Below are 12,611 nucleotides of genomic sequence, written 5' to 3' on the forward strand. Positions count from 1 at the left end.
CAGAAAGATTGTGTTCAGTAACTTAAGTTCACCTAAAAATAGCTCTAGGTCCGTTGCCCGTTGTTTTTTTCGTCCCTGTCTTTGAAACCGCTTGACAGATTTACTCTTATTTATTAGTTGAAGAAGTTTCTTTTCTCAAGTTATATCATGCCTCTTGGGTTAAAATTGACTCCGCCCTTTTTCTTAGTAAAAAATAAAAATGTTATTATCGTTTCAATGAATATTTCAACGGGACAGAAAAGATATGTTAACAACGAAATGACGTGCTGATAGACTTGTGACTCCATATGCGCGTGCTGTGGCAAGACGTAAACGTTTTAACGAATGTCAGTTTGCTGTTATACCATCTGCAGAATCCCTCGGGTACCAACCAATCCTTCGGATGTGTTCTGCATTATGTTATATCGAGTGTGAATAAAAGTTGTTCCCACATACATCAACTTCGGTCATGAACTTCTCTAATTTTTCTTTAAAAGGCTCCGCTCTGTTGCAAAATGAGCCTTCCATTTCTAACATAGTGCATTTAATACAAGAACAAGGAAAACTTGGCCAGAAACCTTTCTTAGTTTGTTCCGCTGCAGTAAATTGAAATAACATCTTAACTTGAGCCCTTTTGACAGATTTTCAACAAACTTGGTAAAAAGTGCTTTTTTTTTTTTTTTTTTTTTTTGCATGAACATAAAATACACTGTAAATGAAAACAGTCAAGTCACTTGTATCCATCAACGGTTACTTCCGGCGCTTAGATAACATTTACTCTGAACTACGTTTTGTGTTTAGCTTGTCCGTCAAATTTACCCCGCAAACAAACAAGTGAGCGTCTTAGGCTTTCTTAGACCTCAGGATTTAGTAGCAATTTTCTTCTTGTGCTTCCTAGATTGTCTTGCGGAAATTGAAACTTAACGGGACACCAAATATAGCCATTCCATGAGACATGATGGCAAATTACCAGGACACTCGTTCATACCAGTTTGTTAAAATGGAAATATAAAAAGACGTAATTAGTATGGATAACAAGGGAAATGGTTTATATGCAGTTCAAAACAGAATTTATTGGAAAAGACGAATAAAACGTTTTTATAAACGCAGATAAAACCCGATCAGTAAGGCGGAACAAAAAAGTTACATTCAAGATGGCACCAGTGCCATTCGCGGTGGAAAAGAAATATCTCCAAGACGATGATAAGAAGATAAATTTCAAATCACACGTCCAAACCCCGCGCATTAATATGGATAAGTTTTAAGTTGCTTGCGGCAAACAACATAGTGCTGATTTAAAACCTATAAACACTAGAAGATAGTGGCAGAACCCCACGGTGCAAACTAAAAGTAAAAGCATTTTAAAGGAACTTGTTTTAATAACAACTAGAATATGCATTTCCTTGAAAACGGAGACGGCCGTCTAGTGTTAGGCATGATCTTAAAATAAAGACACATGTAGAGATTATTGGCACTAAATCGGTAAAATATTTATTTTGGTTTTTCATTCGTAATAAAACTTATGTCGGTCAGGGAGAAATAAAATCTTCATTAAATAAATAGATATATTAGATAAATACTATAATAATTGATATATATAAATATTCAATTAATATCAATACTCAAATTAACGCAAATAAATTTTAAAAGATGAATAAAGAAAAGAAACAAAGAAAGAACCAAACAATTAAGAAGCGGATAAATATGAATTGAGAAAAAAAAATAGAGATTTTAGCATACATACGAGTTATCATTGCAAGCTAACTTCGCAGACAGACCTTTTACAGATAAAAACAAGTTAAAACAAGTTAAAAGATACGGAAAAAATCTTTTTTAAACTCCCCTAAGTTGAAGTTTTGAAATGCATTTCTTTTTTTTTTTTTTTTTTTTTTTTTTTTTTTTTTGCAGAAATTGTTTAAACCGAAAATAAGAGGTAATGCTGCACACGTGGGAATAGTTGAAAATGCACAATATATACATTGTAGTTTTGTCTAGTGAGATGTAGCAAATTATTGTTACAAAACCATTTTTGTATGTTTTGCTGACTGGGATACATACTTTCCAGGTGCGGGACGAGCATGCTTCACCCTGCGGTTCCCGCAGTGATCTGCGGCTTGGCATCCATAGGTATCCTTGTAACAGTGGTTTTGCTATGCCGACATCTCAAGAAGCGTCGCCATCAAATGTGTATACCAAACTGCGGGTACGATGCTATTGGAGACTGCAAGCCCCCTTCATTAATGTCCGTGTCTTCAACGTCACAGGTATTAATTAACGTATAATTGATCACTGTTGTTAAATTTAAAATCAGTTACCACGAGTATAACAAATGAATAAAGTATTGCCATGCAGTACAAAGTCCCATACTGGAAGGCACCTAATTTTCTCTACTGCAGTATACCATAATGAACTGATATCTGTCAATGATGTATAAACAATATTGTACTATATATACAATATGTTATAACAAAACACTTGGATTAAAATTTATATATATTGTTTTAATATGGTATTTTTGGCCGATTATCAAAAAAGGTGTCATAAGTAATTTATAGTAACAACAAAGGGAAATTAATCCTTAAAAATCTATATAATATAAGTCCACTAGAAACTCTTTACCAGGTAGAGACATGTCAAAATGTTCCTAAAAATTGGATGTAACATGCATGTTGTACCAGAGAAAACTGGTCTCAATTTTTCCCTACGACCAGTTATAAATAAGTTACAATATGATCTATTTATAGTAAAACAAAGGGACGTAGTTCTAAAAACAAGGGTGCCTCACGGTGGTGAACATTTCTGCCAAGTTACATCAAAATCCCTCCATGCATGAAGAAGAAATGCTCCGAACAAAGTCATTCTTGTATCTGACCTTTGGCCTCTATGTGTGACCTTGACCTTAGACCTAGGGACCAGGTTCTTTCGAAGGACACTCCGTCCAATGGTGGTGAACATCTGTGCCAAGTAATATTAAAATCCCTTTAAGGATTGTTGAGTTACAGACTGGAGAGGGAAAAAACCCTTTTGGCCTTTGACTTCCAAGTGTGACCTTGACCTTGCAGCTAAGGGCTCATGTGTTGCGCACGACACTTTATCTTATCCAGGGGAATATTTGTGCATGACATGTTTTGCATGACAATGTTATAGACCGGACAGGAAAAAATCCCATTGAACTTTGATCTCAAAGTGTGACCTTGACCTTTAAGCTAGGGTTCTGGATGTTGCGCTTGACACGTCGCCTCATCATGGGGAACATTTATGCCAAGTAATATTAAAATCTCTTGATGGATGACAGAGTTCTGGACCGGACAAGAAAAAACCTATTAACCTTGGACCTCCAATTGTGACCTTGACCTTTTAGCTCGGGGTCCGGGTTTTACGCGTGACACGTTGTCTCATCGTGGGGAACATTTGTGCCAAGTAATATTAAAATCCCTTCATGGATGGCAGAGTTTTGAACGGGACAGGAAAAAATCCCTGTTGACCTTCGACCTCCAATTGTGACCTTAACCTTTAAGTCAGGGGTCCGGGATTTGCGCGTGACACGTCATCTAATCATGGGGAACATTTGTGCCAAGTGATATTAAAATTCCTTAATGAATGACGGAGTTATGGATCGGACACGAAACAGACCCTGTTCATACTATGTAAACATTTGACTGCCAAGTGTGACCTTGATCTTTGAGCTAGGGGTCTGAAAGTTGTGCATGACATATTGTCTTATTATGAGGTACATTTGTGCCGAGTAATTTTAAAATCCCTTCATGGATGGCATAGTTATGGACCGGACAGGAAAAAAACCCTGTTGACCTTTGACTTCCAATTGTGACCTTGACCTTTAAGCTAGGGATCCGGATGTTGCGCAAGACACGTGGTCTGATTATGGGAACATTTTTGCCAAGTAATATTAAAATCCCTTCATGGATAACAGAGTTATGGGCCGGACATGAAATTGCGGACGGACGGGCGGAAAAGCCCATTCCTATAGTCCCCGAAACTGGTTTTCAACCAGTAGGGGACTAATAACCATCTGGTACGAACACTATATGTTTAAAATAGGAAGTTCTATCGTGCTAATTATTTTTCTATTGGCACGACGGTCTTGCGGTTACTTATCCGCACGACGTGTCTTTCAGTAGCCTTCCTATTTTATTTTTTTTTTGCGTAATATCGTAGTTACAATGTTCATTGTGTAAGATATTGAATCAGTTGACATCAACATATGTTACAACAACACCGCAACAAATGACAATTTAACATACCGATTTTACTAGTTAAATCAATTGTTTCATCAACTGCAGAACAAATAAATCAAAAGAATACACAGAAAACATACATTAACTATTTGATTATTATACCTTATATTCGTGTTTACTACTTTTCGTATTATGTTTTTAATATTAAGTTATTCAACATAATAATTACAGGCATCGTAATAGAATGCTGTCGCGGGTTGCTTACCAAACTTACCAAAAGGTGAAATCTAGAAATTGTCAAATAATCGGTACTATGGAGATCTGATAAGCAGAAAAATAATCAGGAAGGCTTAGCTAAATCTACATATGTATTAGATATATACATATTAGTTGTATGGATAACAACTTTTCCAGGCATGATATCGTCGTGCGAATAATGACAGAAATCGGTTCGACGGCTGTGTGGATATCAAAGAAAATTATCGGCACGATCAATATTTCATACCAGTCGAACGAGACAATTTTCAAATTTCCGAGTACTTACTAGTTAATTATGCTAGGTAATGCTACGCCTGTTAGTTGAATCCGTAGGTCGATTAGTTTGATAATGGCTACGTGCAGTTTAACGTGTTATACTGTAAATAGGTTTCAGACACTTACTAACCTTCTAATGTTATTGCTTTCACTTCGCTGCAATCTGTTACTGCAAACCAAGGTCAATCCTGAATATTGTGTTCAGAAATCAGAAAAAAATACCATTATAAAAGAAAATAAGAATTGTTTTGAGATTAAAAGATAATTGAAAACAATGTCAGCCAAATACACTGAAGTGGAAAAATTTAACATAAGGTAGTTCCGCATGTTTGGATCAAATTTTTCGGATCAATATTTTCTACAATGTAGAATTTGATTAAATCTTGATTTTCCTCAACTTCAGAATGTACTACGAAAATTAAACAAATAAAAAAACATGGGTCATGTGCTTGGTGTTTCTTAGACTGATTTGAAAATTTTGTGCCCCATACATGTTTTCATAATGGAAGTCTTTGGTGCAGTCAAAATTTTGATAATATTTTCGCTAATATAAATGTTTCTACAATGTAGATTGTAATAAACTACTCACCGTCGTAAGTAAAGATGTGGGTAGTAATAGTGTATGTCCGTGTGCATGTTTTTGAGATGCTTTGCCGTTATTAAAGAGGTCCTCACATTTCAAGCTGATTTAAAGGCGTTGTTTGGACTTAATTAACGTGTATCAAATTTTGTCATTAAAAAGAGAGTAATGTTGCCATTTTTATAAATTTGTTCGTTAGTTGCCATTGATTATTTAACTGATTTCCATTTTCATTTCCGTAGGCCGAGTGCTGGCTTTTCTCTACGTTATCCGAATTAATGATGTTACGCCATTACGTCCGGTTTATCAAGCGTACAGAACTACCTAATATTTAAAAACGAATATCCCGGTAGTTTTCGTTTCGTATTTGTAAAGTTTTGACGAAATTAACTGTTTCTTTATCAATAAAATTTATCAGAAGTTCCTTTGGAAGCAAGGAGCGTAACCAAGCAACAAAATAACAGACACGATTTAATTGAGACTGTTCACGACAGGTTATCACACCTGCAATACCCCCAATGTACCTATCATTAGCTAAAGCATAGTTCTATAATACAAATATATTGAATGGTCTCCATAATGCTAAAGGACTGGACTATATAATAACACGAAGTCCAAATAGCGAAATACCGTCTTGATACATCTGAAACGTGTTTCTCATTTTGTATTAGACACTAATTCCGCTTGAGAACACTATATAAACAGCCTGTTATGATATACAAAAGCGTAGTGAGTGACTTACTTTCTTTATTAACTTGAGACGTGTCGACACATTTGTCTAGCAAAACCAAACAAAGACCTTTCCCTTTCATGATATTCTAGGGTAAATGATAGCAATAAAATAAACAAACAAAATACCTATAAACTTTGCCTTTTCATGATCAGAAAACGTTACAAAAGAAAATAGGTAAGGGTAGATTTAAATCTAACTTTTGAAAAACATATCATTCCTCTCCACAATTTATATTAGATACGTTTCATTGCATAAATATCAAGTGTGAGTCCAAGTTAATTCAATGCGATATTTCATTGCCGAACAAAGTCCTGTAACAGCTGCATATTTGCAGATCATAGGACTGGTTGTAATATTTCTTTACTTTGTCTATGAGTCTTACCCTAACCAATTACTGAACCTGATGATGCTGTTTCAATCCTTTCTGCCTTTTGTGCTGCACTTGTTTTACCCTTTCGATTTCTACCAGTATAAGCGTAGACACGGCTGCTCTGTGTCTGGACTGAATGTGGGGGAAGTTGTTCTCACGATAAGCGTAAAAGCGAGGCAGGGAGGGAAAAATGGATGATGATCTAATGAGAATCTGGATAACGGCGGGAGAGGTGAGCTCGCGAGAAACTTGAGAAGCGTGAAATGTTGTTCACGGGATTTTGCACTCAGGATGATAATCAGATGATAGCCACACACAAACGACGTATTTTTGCCAATCGTCACAAATGGACACGTTTCCACGTTGAGGTCAAAGCTAGGAACGTTAATATTTTCTGTATCTTAGCCGATTTAGAACAAATGTTTCAACTATAAATTCCATACATTTCGTTTAAGGGTCTGAGGAAGTATGAACCAAGTTGAAACATTTTTTCTTCAGTTGTGACCTTGGACTCAGACTAGAAGAATAAGAACACGGATTTCATACAGATCCTTCATATAATAAGGAAGATCTATACCGGGCGTAAATTTAAGGCTTATTCTCTTGGTGAGATGAATATTTCATCTTAGTTTCGTAAATTATGAAGATATGGCCCGGTTACGACATTTGGGCGGACAGACAGACGGACGGACTTGAAATTCCGTATGAGTGAGAGAAAATCAAGGCTACAAGGTGCCTTCTTCATTATTAATTTTCATAATTTGAACATTTTCAATTTTACAATTTAATAAAATATTCTACCTTCTGCAGAAAAATATGCTTTACGCGTGAGTTATTATTAGAGCATGCAAAGGAGCCATGCCAAGCATAAATTCAGAAATATTATATTATAACATGAAAACGTTTGTGGTTTTGCTATGTTTGTAAACAGCTGTTTATAGAGGAATTACATTGATTTTGGCTTTCTGAACATTAAAGTTAAACAATTACAAAAACAACAATGACAATCTTGTTGGCGCCTCAAAAAATCCTCGAGTTGTCCTCGGCATGATAATTATTATATTGTCTTTTATTGTTTTGGCGGCAACTAAAGAATGGAATCAGTAGTTGGAACACCACAGTATCATCAAGTTGAGAGGTTTCTTACAAGTTGCATTTTACTTACATATATAATGTTTTTCATCTTCGATATCTGTCCCGTTTCTCAGCTATTGTCATTGACCTCGATTGTAGGTTATGCGATATAAACTGCTTTTCCCATATTTATTGTTAACGTTCTACAGTATATCGCTTTAATGAAAACAGATTTTGCTAGCGTTACATTTAGGTTTTGTTCATGTGGAAAACATGACTGACGGAAAACTTATAAAACAATGGGAATTTGGTTTGATAGCATTTTCTCTATGAAATGGATTTCCTAGCACATGGATTTCATAAACTTCAGAAGAACAGAAAGTGTGCCTGCAAAATTCTGGTAAAATTCCTTTTTTGTAGCTACACATAGTTTAGGCATATACATATTTTTCAATTAGAATGTATCAGAATTAATGATGTTATAGTGTTTTATTATACATCGACTGTAACAACTTTTCTTTGAAATTATGTAAAGTACGCTCGAAACCTATTTTCCGGACTTCTGAAGGGAATATTATTACCGCTGTGTAACTCGTTAGCAGTTGTTGGCCTGCCTAACCCTACTCTTACCCTGAACAACATATGTAAGTCTACGTGATAAATTGTGCTTTTTCTGTAATTTGCATACGCCTTGGATTGGGAAATCTCTTCAGGCTATATTAAGACATAAGAGTAAGAAATGATATAACAAATGCTCACTTTCAAGGTTAATTGACAAAATGCCGGTGTATTTTTTTCATTTATATCTTACGACAAGCCGCCACGCGGCAAACATATCAGTTTTGACGCTAGCTTCTGACAAAATCGAATTCAGTTACACACAAGGAATTTTATAAATGACATATTCAATCTGTAGCGTTTGAAAAAAAAATTAAAATCCTTTGTATTTTGAAATTCTTGTCAGAACTGCGACTCTTCGAAGTTCGAAAATGTCGTCTTTGGTCACGATACAGTGTTTATAAATGCTGTTTAGACGTAACAGCTATATTATGAACAAATAAGAGCTGGATTTTCTTCCTGTTTTTTAATATTGGAAAAATAATCCATTGGAAAATAATCCAACTGTAAATTTGTCCGGGCGGACATTTTTTCTGGACAAAACTCCAATTGGATTTTCAAGGTATTCTCAGAAGATGGCTATTAAATGATGTTAACGATCTTTTGGAGCATACTAACATAAACAAAGCGTTTTTAAACGACTTCTAAAATTTTATCATGTCCGCCTAGTAAAATTTACAGTTTGCCATAAAAAAATGCGACAATTGTCCAACTGGATTTTCAAAATTTCCAAATAGATTGGATTAGATTTTTCAAATGATCTTTTGTACATATTTTTTATGTAAATATTACAAAATTGTACCATCTACTCCTCCTTGACACCTAAACTAATATCTAAACTAAAGAGGACTTTCTAAGGCACTGGTTTTGCAAAGATATCCTGGTGGCTGTTCTATCTTCAATGCCTTGATCAAAGAGAGGAGATGGTGTCGTCAATCCACTCTTGAGTATTCAGAGACCAATTCTCTTGACTCAGTGGTGTCCTGAGACGTTGTTAAGCATTTTGCTTTCCATGGAATCCGTCTTGCAGTAAGCTAACAGAAAACTTTTATTGTGCTAAAGGGTTTTTGGCTTGTGGTTTTGGATTTTTTCATAATTCCTAAACAAAATCAGTGCAAAGGGAAGTACATATAACCCAAAGCTGCAGGTGCTATGTACACTTAACTGTCTATATTCGTTTTGCTAATGAATGCCGCAATATGTTCCCTTATGAATGTAAAAATATACACATAAGTGGATTAATGGATGTAGAAGTGTCAGTGAAAGACTGTTGTGGTTGTAATAAGTAATTGGATCTATTATTTTGAACAAACTCTAATAGAAATCACCTTAGGGACAATTCTAGTTTGTGTTAAAAGTTACCAAATAGTTTTACAGTCGCAAACAAGGCGACCTTGTTACCAGCTGTCTTGCTGGACGGTCAATACACTTAAGATGTCAAGCGAGATACTAAGACAATTCAATTGTCTTATCAACAATGTTTCAGTCCTGTTTATTTCGAGCAATAAACTACAGGTTTCACTGTTTATAATTCAGACAGGGTCGGATTTTAAGTTTACTAAAGACTAACTCTTTAATTAAGGCAAGGTCCATATTCAAGTTAACCTAAGATAATAGGTAAGGGTAGATTTCTCGGAAGCACAGAGCACTAAAGTCTCACGCAGTAAGAAACTACATATTTTACATATGTTACCGTTAATAATCATGGTAGTAACAAGTTTTGAATTTTTAGTGTATGACGGAAACAAAACACATAAAAATATCGTTTCCAAAAGTGATAACGTTATGTTTTCCTTTACCTCTACCCATCAAAAAGTATCCATATTACCAAAAATAAACTAAATCAATAGAAATTCTTACATGACGTCAGTGAGCTCAACAAAACAATTTCAAACACTAATATTGATGTGGAATGTATAGTAAAATAAAAAAGTGGAAAACCACAGATCGCCCAACACGACATAAACGAAAATGTTGCAGACTCTGTTTGATTGAGCCTGTAAATGGAGTAAGTTACACACTACCAAGATACGTACAAAACAATGGATATAAGGAAAACCTGCATGGGAGACGCTGAAAAATATTCTCGCCAAAATCTGGATTGGAAGAGACTGGTGGGGAAAGTTATTTTCACGCGGATCTGGGCGGTAGACAATGGAAGTTTTTCACACTAGAATCTGGATGGGACGCGGGTGAAAGATGTTATCGCGAAAATCTTAACAGGAGTCGGGAGAGTTGTTTACACGAAAGCTTGGCTCGGAGGTGCGGAAACATATTCTCGCCAGAATCTGGATTGGAAGCTCTCTCGATAGTTTTGACGGCGTTGTAGAAGTTGGTCTTACGAAATCAAACGTGATTTTACAATTAAGTAATGCATGCAACTAAAAAATGTGAAATAAAATTGCGATACGTTTCAATTAAAGGTATCATCAGACATGTCATTCAGCATGATTGCCTTAAACGACGCAAGTAATTTTTTCTCTAATGGGTTAGTAATGTTTTCAAAGGGCAATGTGTCATAGAATACAAAGAACAAATGTATTTATAATCTGATGTTAGGCTATAGTTGAGAGAAAACTGAAAACAAAACCAAAATGAACTTAATTTTGTAATATCATATTATAACAGGAAATGTTCTTCTAATTTTTTATGTCTTTTCTTTTGTTAACAGTTCGTTATAATATTGAAACACTGATTCTGTCTTTGTGGACTCAATTAAAACAACAACAGCAACAACAACAACAACAACAAACATTCGAATAATACTCGAATGGTTCCCGGCATAACAATTATCATGTTGTATCATCGCAATATTCTTCCTTCAAGATACAATCTATTAATATTTGTGATGTATTTTATCTTTCATATCTGTCCCGTTTCTCAGCTTATACCATTGACTTTTACGGCTGTTATAGCTATTTGCAGATTATGTGATATAAAATGATTTTCCTGTATTTATTATTAACGTTATATGGTATATCAATTTAGCAACAACAGATGTTGCTGGCTTGACATATAAAATAGTTTCGTACAAAGGGAAAATATGGCTGACAGACAGTTTATAAAGCAATGGGACTTTGTTTAAATAAAGTGTTTCACCATGAAATGGATTCTTTAGCACATGGACTTCATAAACTTCAGAAAAGCAGAAAGTCTGTCTGCAAAATTCCGGTAAAATTTCTATAAAATTGTTTCTTTTTGTAGTAACACGTAGTTAAGTAGGCCGATGTATACATTTCCAATTCAAAGGAATAACAATTAGATGCTATATAGCAACTTTCACATGAAAATTACTCTCGAAACCTATTTCCTGGACTTCCGCTGGACATACTGTTACCGCTGTTCAGCCAATTCAGCCATCGACGAGATTCGAGCCGCCAACTTCGGGTAAGCAAAGAGTCTGGCGCTTTTCCCAAGACCAATGGTATCCCCTATCCGTATGCTTTTAACGACAGTGGTATAAATCTAAAGACTGAATAGATTGTTTCTTCTGGCATACCTAATGTTATGCAATGAGAAAAGCTAGAAATGTTCTGAAAACAAATTTATCGGACACTTCAGTAAGTGACAGATAAATAAGAAATCAATTCTATTAAATACAGATGTGTGGTACAGCCGTAAAAAACAGTTTTATATGGTATGATTACAATTTTAGATGACTTTTGTAACTGTAACTAATTACTTAGAGTAGATAAATTACTTTATTGTTTTAACAGCTGAATCGCATGGGCTAAAATTAGCTCGTTTTCTAACTTAGGAAAACATGGATTGAAATTCTATGAGGAGTAGCCTAATTTCGTAGGTTTTCACAAAGAAATGTAATTATTCTATTTGAAGTACAACCTGTCTCTATATCAGTTTGTATAGAGAAGTGAACTAAAAGTCTTGTTAAAGGTAAAACAAAATGTATAAAGAAAACTATAAATTCTTATGTATGTCTAAGTGATATATTATATTTTGTCTGAAATTCACGTGCGCAACGATGTTGGGAATCCTCTTAAGGCAATGTTTAGGTTTAAGAATGATGAATGATCATTATTTAGCCGACGATCAATCACAGTTAACTAACGACAGTGTATTTATACATCCACACTACAAATATGATCCTTTATGGAACTATCTACAGACAAAACCTCTTTCAGTTGTACACAAGGAAGTAGCAAAATGGCACATCTTTGAGGAAAGATGCCGTACAAAATCCGTTATTAATATTGCAAATTTGTATTAAACAAGTCCTTTATTCTCGACATCTTCAGTTGATGTTCAGTGTTTGCGAGTCATGTGTTTGTCTATGTAGCTAATGACATTGATTAAATGGGGTTGTTTGTACACGCTTTGCATCTTTCAGTGGCCAAAAATATTTTTTTCTTTGACTTGTTCAAGCGACTCGCCAATTCCGCAAGCGTTTTGCTGGCCAGTTAATTTGTCTAGCAGTTATCTATGAAACACGTTTCCTTGAGCCAAAGTGTTCGTGGTCTGTATAGAATGTTCAGTAATTCCTCCTAAAATGCAGCGCTATATAGAAGA

The 12,611-nt window shown here is 35.0% G+C and overlaps 1 protein-coding gene across 5 annotated transcripts in view; it reads left to right on the forward strand.

The window, feature by feature from the left end:
• The window catches only part of LOC128556220 (synaptotagmin-6-like), a 133,908-nt gene that overhangs the window by 63,474 nt on the left and 57,823 nt on the right, over positions 1-12,611 (forward strand). For 3 of the 5 annotated variants that reach the window (XM_053540515.1, XM_053540510.1, XM_053540509.1), the window contains exon 2: positions 2,045-2,243. In XM_053540515.1, coding sequence (XP_053396490.1) covers positions 2,058-2,243 — 186 coding nt within the window. In that variant the 5' untranslated portion in view covers positions 2,045-2,057. Of the gene's footprint in view, positions 1-2,044; positions 2,244-7,688; positions 7,867-11,057; positions 11,256-12,611 lie in introns of those variants that run through there. The other 2 variants (XM_053540514.1, XM_053540512.1) reach the window with 2 other exon arrangements.

This window comes from Mercenaria mercenaria, chromosome 4 (assembly GCF_021730395.1).
Source record: "Mercenaria mercenaria strain notata chromosome 4, MADL_Memer_1, whole genome shotgun sequence".
In the NCBI taxonomy this organism is placed as follows: domain Eukaryota; kingdom Metazoa; phylum Mollusca; class Bivalvia; order Venerida; family Veneridae; genus Mercenaria; species Mercenaria mercenaria.